Source organism: Melospiza melodia, chromosome 11 (genome assembly GCF_035770615.1).
Source record: "Melospiza melodia melodia isolate bMelMel2 chromosome 11, bMelMel2.pri, whole genome shotgun sequence".
In the NCBI taxonomy this organism is placed as follows: Eukaryota; Metazoa; Chordata; class Aves; order Passeriformes; family Passerellidae; genus Melospiza; species Melospiza melodia.
The window spans coordinates 28,431,188-28,443,661 of NC_086204.1; the positions used below are offsets into that span (position 1 = coordinate 28,431,188).

At 41.2% G+C, this 12,474-nt stretch overlaps 1 protein-coding gene across 5 annotated transcripts in view; it reads left to right on the top strand.

Annotated features, from left to right (window-relative positions):
• The window catches only part of FGGY (FGGY carbohydrate kinase domain containing), a 128,785-nt gene that overhangs the window by 90,896 nt on the left and 25,415 nt on the right, over window positions 1-12,474 (top strand). For 4 of the 5 annotated variants that reach the window (XM_063166212.1, XM_063166211.1, XM_063166210.1 and 1 more), the window contains 4 exons: window positions 3,502-3,649; window positions 4,992-5,066; window positions 8,267-8,387; window positions 10,985-11,079. In XM_063166212.1, coding sequence (XP_063022282.1) covers window positions 3,502-3,649; window positions 4,992-5,066; window positions 8,267-8,387; window positions 10,985-11,079 — 439 coding nt within the window. Of the gene's footprint in view, window positions 1-3,501; window positions 3,650-4,991; window positions 5,067-8,266; window positions 8,388-10,984; window positions 11,081-12,474 lie in introns of those variants that run through there. The other variant, XM_063166214.1, reaches the window with a different exon arrangement.

Consider the following 12,474-nt stretch of genomic DNA (forward strand, 5'->3'; position numbering starts at 1 on the left):
TCCTTTCTATTTTTCCATGATTCCCCAAACTTCAGCCTTATCCTGGATACAAGTAGCAGCTGCTGTTGGCCAAAACTCTGGATTATGTGTTTACCTACATTAAGTCATATACACAGAATAAAAATAATCCCAGAACCACAGAAGGGTGTGAGTTGGGAGGGACCTTAGGCCCACCCAGTTCCACCCCCTGCCATGGCAGGGACATCTCCCACTGTCCCAGGTTGCTCCAAGCTCTGTCCATCCTGGCCTTGGACACTTCCAAGGATCCAGGGGCAGCCACAGCTTCTCTGGGCACCCTGTGCCAGGGCCTGCCCACCCTCACAGGGAAAAATTCCTTCCCAATATCCCATCCATCCCTGCCCTCTGCCACTGTGAAACCATTCCCTGTGTCCTGTCACTCCTGGCCCTTGTGATTGTCTCTCTTCATCTTTCTTGTAGGCTCCCTTCAAACATGGTACCTTGTTTTGGAGGATTATTGGTGATGATAAATTATTTCACTGGAATTCTCAGCAGAACAGATCAGAGAATTTGGTTTGTTATGTTGAAGGATATTCTCTTTGTGGCTGTAGGAATTTGAATCAGTTCAGCCATTGCAGATAGCCATGGAGGGGAAACTAAATGAGGATTCCATACTTTGGTGTGGAATTCCATATTGCCTTTACTTCCCATGCTGAGTGCAATGAAGAGTTAAGCACGTGCATGTCTGGATCATTAAATAAAGAACATCAGAGGTCACAAATCCATGCCTCTTGGCTGCTCTCACCTCCTTCTGCCTCCCCAAACCTGTCCTCCCTTTCTCCTGAGGCTGCTGAGAGGTGGGTTTGGAATGGCAGGTCCCTGCTGAGCAGCTGATCTGGGGAGTTTCCCTGTGCAAACTCTCCTTTGCCCCACCAGAGCAGATTTCCAGCTGTTTTAGCACCACTGCAGAGATTTGTGAGAGGCTCAGACAAGCTCTGACCACTGCTGCTGAAGGCCAGGCTTGTGCAACCCTCCCAGTCCTATTCCTGGGCTCTTTCTTACCCTTCTTTTACTGGAAGTGGAGAGGATTGAATTACACGAGGATTTTCTGGACAATTTAAATGTAGCATTTGGTCTATCTGATGGGCACAATCTGTGTGCACCAAAACTTGGGGTTTTTTGGGTAGTTCAGTGAGTTGCAGAAATTGCTGTGATGTTATCACTTTTGCTTCTCATGCTACACATTGTGTAGGTCTGACATTTAGTCATCACTGCTCTGTTAAATCCTGTACAGGTATATTAGAGTAGGAAATTAAAAGAAAATAATATGATCCTTTTGGCTTTAAAGTTTAAATAATTCTGGTTTCTAGAATGGCCATTTCTAATCTGATAGAGAAGGAAAGTGTCTAACTGGCAGCAAAGTTTGTGTCCTTTGGCACTTGGTGAAGTGCTGGTTTAGGGCAGAATTCCTTTTCCTATAGATCTCAGTGCCATTTCCTCATCTAAAGAGATGTCTCCTGAAAAGAAAGCATTGAAGTTACACATACAACGTCCACCAGCAATTCTGGCACCTTTCTGGCAGAATATAAGAATCATACTTGGCAGTTCTCTGTGTCTCTAGATGGTTTAGAACCTTTTTTTTTAATTTAGAAATTAAAAAAATTAGGATTTTTTTTCCCCCTGAAAGATACCTGCTGGCACCTTTCAGCTTAAATACCAACCCCTGGTTGTTTTCTGAAGTTGTGTCCCACGTATGAGCACAGCTCTGGGCAGCCTTGCATTGATTTCTTATTCTCCACTTTCAGCACAGTTCCTTTTACATGGCAGCAGCTCGTGCTCAGCTCTGCAGGTCAGAGGCAGCTGCCACTGATACTTTCACAGAGAACTGAGTAGAAAAAGCTCTGATACTTTCACAGAGAACTGAGTAGAAAAAGCAGGAGGTGATGGTGTTACACTGGGTTAAACACAAAGGTGGTAAAACAGGCTCTGGCAGGTGTTTGAGGGATTTTGCTGGTCACTCAGTCCAAATGTAGTGCCTTGAACCCTTATCTATATTTAGGAAAAAAATAAAATGTGAAAAGGTGTGGGGAAAAGTGTAATTCCAAAGTTATGTGGATTTTAAGCATATTTGGCTCAACTTCAGCCTTCTTTTGTTCAAGTCTTTGTGTTCTGACAGAGCTGCACAAATGGCTAATCCTTGTGAGAGCAATGGAGGGGAGAGGGAGAGGAAGAGGAGAGGAGAGGAGCTGGGATGTCTGGTGGTTGAGTGAAGCTTTCCTTTTTTATCCTTCCCAACAGTCAGGCCGTGATTGAGACTGGAATTAAAACTACTTTATCCTTAGCATGTACTGCTTTAGGGATGGAGAAAACAGGGCCACTTTTACAAGAACAGGAAAGAAATGATGGTGACCTCCAAATTATCATAATTCGGGTCCAGGAAGACACATAAAGCACATTTAAAGGACGTGAATAATGATGTAAATTAGTCATTTTAATGTCTTCCAAGTGTACTTCATTTTGAATGATATCCTCTGATAATGTACACATGGTAAGGTATAATTGAAAAAACATGCAGCTGAATGGTTGAATGCAAAGTATAAATATACAGCTGCTAGTGGGTCAGAAGTCAAACTAGTAAAGCATATGCCAAATTCCCTTAGGGATCTCATTAGTGCATGATTGAATATACATGTAGAGGCTAAATGAATATCACTGTTTGGGTCTGCAGTGGATGAGACAATGACTAATCAATTGTAATTAGGGTTAGATGCTATTATTGACCCACATGTCTAGAATTAAATGCCCCGCTTGGAGGTTTCCAAGGAGTTGGAAAATATCTATGGGTTTGTTTGTGATAGGATGAGTGTTTGAAAAAAATATTCTGAGTGTAATTGCAACATTTTTTAAATGGAATGTCACTAGAGTCATTGCAAGCCAAGGCACTGAAGAATTCACCATTAGTCTTAAGTCCAGGAAAAAAGTCTGTTGGATATTGTGGAGTTGGGTGTAGCATCTGAACTTAGAAACAATCATATTTAGGCCCATGTTGGGCTCCTCCCTAAAATAGCAGCCACTCACTTTCTCTCCTCCACCCTTAGTGCTGCATTTTAATCATAACACACACTGAAATAATTATGGTTTAAAAAAGGAAAGCTGTACATCCAGCGCTATTGATTAATCAGAGAAATTTTTAAACATTTGCAAAGGAATTTGGTTTTCATTTCTGTCTGGAATCCTCCTTACTCCTCCCTCAGCTGTGGGAGAGGAGCAGCAGCAGCCCCCAAATCTCAAACAGCTCTGGGGACTCTTAGGAGTCAGTGGACAAGCTCAAGGTCATATTATCTCCCTTCATCCCAGGAAATTAAGGAATTCTGATGGCCTGTTGAGCCCACGTGCACAGAGATATCCTTGCAGTGCCATGGCCTTGGCAGGCAGTGGGGTTTTGCTGTTCTTTAGTGAGGTTTCTGCATCTGGTGGTGGTACAAATGTTTTATGTTTGAGGAATAACCTCCCCCCTCTTTTTCCAACTTGTTTTTCTTGCAGTGCTCACAGTATATATACATACTTGAACAGTCACCTGGATCTGATTAAGAAATCTTTGCCTGTGGGTTTCCTCACTGTTGATTTACATGTTTGGCCAGATTTCCATGGTAACAGATCTCCCTTAACAGATCTGACACTAAAGGGCATGGTAAGAAACAGCCTGTCTTTGCAAAAAGGTCAATACAGGGTAAAAAGGAAAAAAAAGCAGTTTGGAAGGAGCTTTTCTTCAATTTTGAGAGTACTCCTCCTTAGCTATTTACACTATCCCAAAGGATTTGGGTTTCTTGCTGCATTGCTGATGTTTCAGTAGAAAACCAGAGATTATTGTACTTGGGTATCACTACAGCCACATTAATTTTCTAAAAATTTGAGGAATGTTCTGTGTGTGCAGGTACCTTTCCTAGGAATCACATTGCACAGCTCTTGCTGCTGTTATCTCACAGGTGAGATAACAAATCTTACAATTCGTTGCAATGAATTTCAAGAGAACTTTGGGTAAACCTGTCTGGGAAAGGAATGAAATATTCTCACCATAGGTGGTTGATTTAAACAGCCTTTCAACCCAACTTTCAGAGTTTGGGTGTTTCTCTTCCTTGAATTTACAATGGTAGATCAGCTTGCTCACAAGCCAGGGCTGTGCAAAACTGTAACAGAAGGGTGTCATAAGAGTATAATTTGGTGATATCAAAATACCTGGTGATTAATGCAAAAATCTCCTTCAAAATGTCAAATTGTCCTTGAAGTGAGCCTCTCAAGCTGCTCACCAGCCCCAAAATCTGTTGTATTTAAGGCTGAGATAGGAAAGGCATAAGCACTGCTGCATGTTTTAAGCCACAAATAAAGGAAACATTTAAAAAGAAAAAAAGGCCTATATATTTTTGGGTCCTAATAGTACCTCCATTATTTTATGAAAGAATTGCATGCTGCAGCAAAATCAGAATTTCCTTGCTATGATGGTTGTATGCAAATACTGGTAATAGCAACCCATTTTTTCTGTCACAATTCTGTCTGCATGCAGGTCTTGCCTGATATTAATCCAGAGTAACTACAGTGCAGTATTGATTTATGTCAGAGTAAAGGAGGTTAAGATATAGTATTTAATTATTAATTGTGTTTCAGTGTTAGGGTGCTTGGGAGGGAGGGGGAGAAATGCTTTTAAAAAGTTATTTTTATGTAATAGCATTTTCATATTATTACATTAAATACATTCACGAGCAATATCTGAGTCATAACATAAAACTGTCAGAGTTAATCTATCTCTAATCCCATACAATATGCTGTTTGTTCTTTATTTCTTCACAAGGGCAAGGATAATTTATGTGGCTCTTCCCCAGATCAGGAATAACATGTTTAACATTACATTATGTGTACAGCTCACAGGAGCATGGCTTGGAATTAGCACTTAAAACTTGTTACAACAAGAAGCCATAGAGAATAATGGAGTTTTACTTTGGCTGGATTTTTACATCTTCCTTTTGATCTTTGCACAGGTTGTTGGACTAACATTGTCTCGGGGTCTGGATGAACTTGCCCTTATCTACCTGGCCACGATCCAAGCCATTGCTGTAAGACATGTTTAGTGCATAAAAGAAGAAATGAATTGTTCTGTGCAGACTGATCATTCCCTTCTGCTAACCAGATTTCTAATAATACATGAATTCACTTAATGGGCTCCTTAAAGGAGCAAGATACTGTTCACCCACATTGGTGACCACTCCCAACTGGAGAATAATCAGCAGACTTTGGGGGAAGGTGTTCCCCTAAAAAATCCTGTCCTTATGGAATTTCTGTACATGGAGCTTTTGCCTCTGGTGCAGATGTGAGGGAGGAGGCTGACAGCACAAGGAGCAGTGTTCACATCCCAGCTGTCCTGAGGGAGGCTGAGAGAGGGGAGAAAAGCTCTGGCAATTGTACAAAGGGCTCTGTGCTGCCCTGAAAAGCCTCAGCTTCAGATGGTTCCCAAATCTGTGGATGTGCCCTCCCTGAAAAGCCTCAGTTTCAGATTTTTCCCAAATTCCTGGATGTGCCCTCCCTGAAAAGCCTCAGCTTCAGATTGTTCCCAAATCTCTGGCTGTGCCCTCCCTGCCTGCTGGGTGAGGCAGAGCTCCGTGCCAGGGCTGTGCCTCAGACCCAGCAGGGCACATCCTCCCCCTGTGTCCCTGCCCCGAGGGGAGCAGTCCCAGCCTGTGGCCCTGGCTGGGCAGGGCAGGGCAGGGAGGCTGGGAAATGTCCCTGCTGTTTGCCAGCACCAGGGATGGGGAATTTCTCGGAACTCTTTTTGTTCTGCCCTGATTTTCTGTTGAACCCAGGATTTCCAGTTCACGAGAAGTTCTGTTTTGAGGTGAAACCCTGGCTCACAGAAGTGGTTTGGAAACCCTGGCCCAGGGTGTTTCCAGTGGGACGTGCTGTCCTCAGCCATCTGGTGACTGAAATCCACATTCTTTTAACATCCTTTCTTTCCATTTTTTATTTTTATTTTTTTAAAGTTTGTTGAACTTGAGGTGTTTTTGCAAAACATGAACAGTCTGATGAATTGGGGAGTTTTCCTGACAAAACTCTATTCAGTTGGAAAACTTCCAAACTCCTCTCCTGGTTAAACAACAACTTTTCTAGGCTGGGTCAGCCATCTGGGATGGAGAGGGTGGGCGGCTGCTGTAAATTTATTGGGAATTGTTCATCTCGTGTTTTAACCCTCCCTCTTCAGCAAATAAGGAGAACTTAACCCCAGCCTGGGATTCATTGTTGGGAGTTGGGAGCCTTTTGCAGATGAATGTAGCTGGGTTATACCTGATGCTTCAGTATAATCCCACCATTGAAAGAAGAAAGTGGAGGAGAGGTTCAACAATGCCAGGGACTGATCCTGCCCCTGAAAGGAACTTCCCAGTCTGGAACAGGTGCCCCGTGATTATCTCATGCTAACGAAGTGGAAACCTTCTCTGCTGGAAATCCTGGGAAAGTCACCTATTATCTCATTATGTGATACAGCTCAAACTTGATTGTAAAACACAAATACTGTCTTGAGCAGTAAACTCAGCAGCTGCATATCTTTTGGAGAGCTGATTGAGCTGATTTAATATAAAAAGGACATATTGTAGTTTTCTTTTCACTATAAGCTAAGGGAAATTATTTTTCCCCCCAAAACATTATTGAAACAGTAACTAAAAAGTAGACAGAGAACATTGGGTTTGACTCTATATATTTACTAATTGCTAATGGGATTCCTAGGAAATCAAATTTTCACTCCCAATTTTAGCTTCACTTTTATTGAAGGAAACAGTTGTAGTAATCTTGTACCATTAGCTGTCTTCAATGAGTGCAAGATAAACTTTAAACCTATGTAAAAATCTTGTACAAAGTGTAGGCCTGCCCACAGAATGTTAATCTCTAGTTTTCTTTTCAGCAGGAGATGCTTTTTCCTTTTTATATAAAATTTGCATTTGAAGCCCCTCAATTTGCATTTTCTCCAACCCAGGATTAAATTAGTTCCCCCCCCCACCCACAGTGAAATAAGTCTGGCTTTAATTTAAATTGCTGTGTGAATACAATTTTCCAGGCAGGTAAACACAAAATAATTTTCACAGCATGTTCTTTCTCAGGGTCTTTGACGTGTGTATGTTGTGAGAGAAGTTGTTAATAAATTTGAATTTCAGAAGCAGTGAAAGAGAATCTCCTTTTAACTATTCACTGCAAAATGCAATGCAACAGTTGGCCAGATGAGAACATGATCAGAGATGTAATTGTGGCTGTCCAGCCCGTTCTGAGCAGGCAGGCTCCTTTTGGAGCAGTTGATATTTCCATAATTAAAATCGTGACAGTGCAATTTGGAGATCAGCCCTCTGTGTCAATAGGGAAGCAATGGATTTAGTCAGCTGGGGCTGCTCAGGTTCCTCTGAACTGCTTGTCTAAAAATCAAAATACATTTCAAGGCTTGTCCAGAATACTGCTGGGCATTCACTGTGGACATCTCCAGCCTGGTGGAGCCCTGCAAGTTCCATTTTCAGTAGTTTTTGTTTGAAGAGGGGTTTGTTACAGCTGCCGCCCTCTTAATGAACTGCAGCATGGTCTAAAGAAAACTTAAATAACAGTTTGTGAAAACTCTGACCAGATTGTGGGGAATCTGCCTACCAAGAGTCACCCTGGGCAACATTTTGCCTTGAATTTGACATTTTGTCAAATACGAGCTTCCAATTTAACTTCCAAGACATTATAAAGAGCTGAGAATTATTTTTGGTCAAATAGTTTGTCAAAGAAATGGAAAATATTCTTGCAAGAGGGAAATAGCGAGAAGGTTGACTTCAGTGAGGAGGGAAGCAAAGCGAACAAAAAGAAAAATAATTTTTTTTTTGAAAATGGCAAGCATTTGCTTCTGCCGTTCTGATTTGAGTTTCTCAGAATGGAGACTGTAAATGAAAAGTTTAAAATATGCTTGCATTTGAGATGTTTCAATTAATCCAGCCATGAAGTGGAACACTTTATTTTGCATAGGGCAAAGGCCAAGGGAAATAGTTAAGCCAATGCAAAATTCTTCAGGTTTTCCTTTTTGCTGAAAAGACAGAAATCAGTTTTTTATTTGCTGTTCTCTTTTTGTTCTGCTTTGCTATTTGGCTTCAGAATTGTAACCTCTTTACTGAGCTGGATTTTCAGATGCTGTTGCACAGACTAAAGAGAAGGTTCTGGTGGGGATGCCTTTGCCATGCAGGTGTGCTTCTGTTCCTGGCTGCTCTCCTGTGCTCACCTGGTTCTGTTTTTTGCCCCCTTTTTGAAGTTAGGAACAAGACACATTTTGGAGGCGATGCAGGCTGCAGGACATGAGATCACCACGCTGTTCCTGTGTGGTGGGCTGAGCAAAAACCCTCTCTTTGTGCAGATGCATGCTGACATTACTGGTGAGCCTGGGGAAGGGCATGGAAAGGAGTGCAAATACTTTTTGTTTAGGTGTATAAGTACTTTGTCTTTGGAAAAATGAAGACTTTATATAGAACTGTATTTTCCTGCATGGCCAAAAAAGTGTGCAATGAAATGTTCCTTCTGTTGGCTTCACCCTATTTGACTTGTGACACTTCCTGCTCATGCTGGCATTGCATCCATCCTATAGAACAATTCTTTCCTGAATTGCTTCCATGCCTGTGTCACTGACGTGGTTTAGGGGGAAACATCTGATTCCCTGCTCCTGCAAGGTGTTGCCCTTGGTTTTGTAGAATTCCTGGTGGAATTCTACAAAATTCACCCACGGCCTTCCACCCACTTTCCACCTGGTGGGTGGAAGGCCCTGGCTGTGTGTTTCACTACAACACTCCATGGTGTTTCACTCCATGGTGTTTCACTCCGGGGTGTTTTTGGTCTCCCTTCAGCCTGTGTGTGTTGGACATCTCTGCACACCTGCGAGTCAGTTGAATATACTTCAAAAAATGTGGAAAAAATAACAAAATTTAGTGTAAAGGACTTCAGAGAAACATTGAGTGATGTGTGTTTTGGGTTTATTTCAAATTAAGATCAGTTAAACTGTCATAAATGAAGTTTAGGGCCCAAATTTGGGGCATTTGGTCTGGAGATCTGACATCAAACATCAAACCACACTTTATAACCCTGATGGACAAGCAAAAACATAATGCCTCTTGACCTTAAAATTCACTACATATATTGTAGTCAAAGTGATGCTTTGTGAAAAATGATGTTAAATCCGTGCCTTTCCTTCAAAAACTCACATACTTCAGGTGAATTTCAGCTACATGTAGAGTTGGGCTGCTGGGTGGTGATGTGTAAAAGAAAAGATCTGTGAAAAGGTATTCTGATTAAAATGTAATCACAAGTTCTTTGACTGTAACTAATGGCCAAGTACAATTCAGGACAAAAGGCCTTTTTGCAGTCTGGAGTTCTCCCGCATTTGTAAAATCAGTGACTGACAAGGGATGTCAGAGTTCATCTGACTGAAATGCTCTTGGTTATGTTGAACTCATTAGAGCCTATCAGATAAAATAACTAACATTCCAGGATCAATCCCCCATTCTTTCCTGAAAAGAAAAAAATCTGAATATATTATTGTTAGCACAAATGCCCATGACTCAGCCATGCAGACATCCAATAGATAATTCCACAGGCCACTTAAAAAGTATCTTGATCTTTTTGTTTGCCTGGTAAGAATTCTGTATTCATTCTGACCGTGCGGGAAATGGGCAGTAAATTTTCGAGCACGCTGAAAATTGCTCACTGACGCCTGGCAAAGAGCCACAGAGCTCTGAGCTTGAGATTTGCTGTTCCAAGCTGACCCAAGTCCTGAGCTGTGCTTCAGCTGAGCTGCAGGAATGCTCAGGTGACAGAGCAAGCTTTGCATCAACTAATTGAAAGCCTGGTGTGAGGTCAATTTGCTTTTTTATATCAATAATTTTATTTCTCATTTTGCAAAGTGGGCATTTTGCCTTTTTTCTCTATGGAAGTTGTTCGTGGCTGATTTTAGGATTTCACCCACATTTCAACTCTGTCTAATCTTACAGCTGGCTCTCAGGAGCAGCATTTTTTAGGGTATATATGGTGGAGACGGCTCTGAGCAGGAATCCCTGCTCCCACCCCTGTGTTTGCATCATCACTCACTGAATGACATTATCTCAGTACTGGAAATGCAGACACGTGCCAAATACTGCAGGAATATTAAATTTTTCAGCTTAGTGAGTAGAAGCATCTGAAGTGCAGCTAGAAAAGTATCTAGATTTGTGCTCTTGGTTTAGATTTTTCTGGGGAATTAAGAAAGCAGGCTAATTTTTATTTGTTTTTTTTAGCCTTTTCCTGCTTTTCTTTACACTAGTGAAACAGGTCTCAGAAAATTCTGCATAAACCAAGGGAAAGCGTGTTCTTAGTAGTACCCATGGGTGATGAAACACTAATATTTAATTCTACTTTAGAATATATATTGTTTGCTTGTTTTTCCAGTGTTTTAATTTTGTTTTCCAGTATCTTGCACAAATTGGAAGACAAAATTTCTCTTATTGTTTCATAGATAGCTTGAGAAAGTTTACTACTCATATTTTCACGTCTTCCAGCAAAACCAGGCTGGCTTGTTGGCTGTATGTTCAAAACCAAACACAAACAGTCTTTTTTTGTTTGTTGCAAAAGAAACAAAAAGAAGACTGCCTTGTTTTCCCCTCCAGGTCAACTTTTAATAGGCACGTGGGTTTGGAGGGTGTGGGTAACAGGTCTATACCAAGCCCTTTGAATGAGATAAATAGCCAGTGTCAAAGATCTGGAGGGGTTTTTTTTGTGTGCTTTAGGTTCTGAATTAATATTTTGCTAAAATGATTTTATTCAAATGCTGCACTTTCCTTGGAGCCTGGAACCACAGAGCAGAGAGATTTACATTAATCTACAGCAGGATGTAGCTCTGCATGGGGTTTTGAATAATGGGTTTTGATTCCTTTTTTTGTTTTAATTATTTGTGGAGCTGCTGGTGCTGCTGTGTTCTCTAACAGAGGCCTGGCTCTTCCCTCTGCAGGCAAACCTGTTGTGCTGTCCAAAGAAGTGGAATCTGTTTTGGTGGGTGCTGCTATTCTTGGAGCTTGTGCTTCTGGGGATTTTGCATCTATCCAGGTATGCAGCACCTGATTTTATGTCTTTTTTTTCAGTTTTAATGTGTCTTACACCTTGATTCTGCCACCTTGCACACACCTAAAGCCAGGGAGAAAAGTTTATCCCTTCTGCACTGCCTGACAAGATCCAGCATCGCTTTCTCTCCACCCTCTGTCCAACTCCAGATATTATTTAGGTGTGTTGAGGATTCATTTGCCTTTGGAAATGTGTGGGGGACGTGCATAGAAGCTGCTGTGTGTGAAGTTAGCCCATGTAATTTTACAGACAAAACAGGGAATTTGGCAAGGCTCTGATCCTGCAGGAAGGTCACACTTTCATCTCAGTTACATTTGTCCTACTTTCCTTCCTTCATATTGAGGAATGTTAAACATAAGAAGGAATAAAGCATTATTTATGCAGTAAAAAAATAACACATCTTAGCTCTTGTCTTGCCCCCAGTGAATGCAGAGTTAATAATGAGGATGGAACTGCATGTCCATTCATGTTATTTCAGTCCATTAACAGCTGAAAAAGTAGCAGTGAGGCTTTTATTTTTGGTGGGTCAGTCAAAGCATGGCTCAGCTGCATTTATTCAAACAACAGTGGCATCAGAAACCCAAAGAAGGGTCTGACTGTCCCAAATCATGCCTGTTTTCCCACCTGGCAATCCCATAAGCCATGTCCTCTCCTCGTGCTGCACAAGGACACTGAAGAGCAAAATGCAGTTGGACAAAATGATTTATCAGGATGGTCCCTAATACATTTGTTGCATTTTGCTTTATAACATCAGGGACAGATATTGGTAGATGAAATTTTGCACAAAAGCTTATCTGGAGATATTTTGTGAATAGAGAGGTCAGCTCCTTGACCTGGTTAAATTGGTGCAGTTCCACTGGAATCAATAAACAGCTCAGCCTAAGCTGAGGAGCTGGGCTGTGCTTGGCACTTCTCCAAATGGGAATATTCTACAGAGCTGGGTAGGTTAGCACAAAGAGCAGTTCCCTTTCATAAGAATGTTTCCATTAAAATTAATCACATTGCAGCAACTACATAGTGCAACATATATATCTGTGTGTAATAATTTTAGTGCTTGTAAGGAGGCCTTATTTTGATAAATGTAATTTCAGTAGCAATTTTTGGTGACAGGACTTCAATTCTTACTCTTCTGTTAATCTTCTGCCTTCAAACACATTTCATTCCAAGTCTAGGATGTTTTTCACTACTGTACAATAACTGAGCATCTCAAAATTGATTTTATTAAGTCTGTTTTTATCAGCATTGGAAAAAGCTAATGCTGTGAAGTTTTCTGTGTTGTGTTTTATATAATTTTTGTGTATCCACTTACCTTTAGTTTTTAACCCTGCTCTTATATATAAAAATATTTCAGAAGAATATCCAGTAAGGTCAGAACAGATA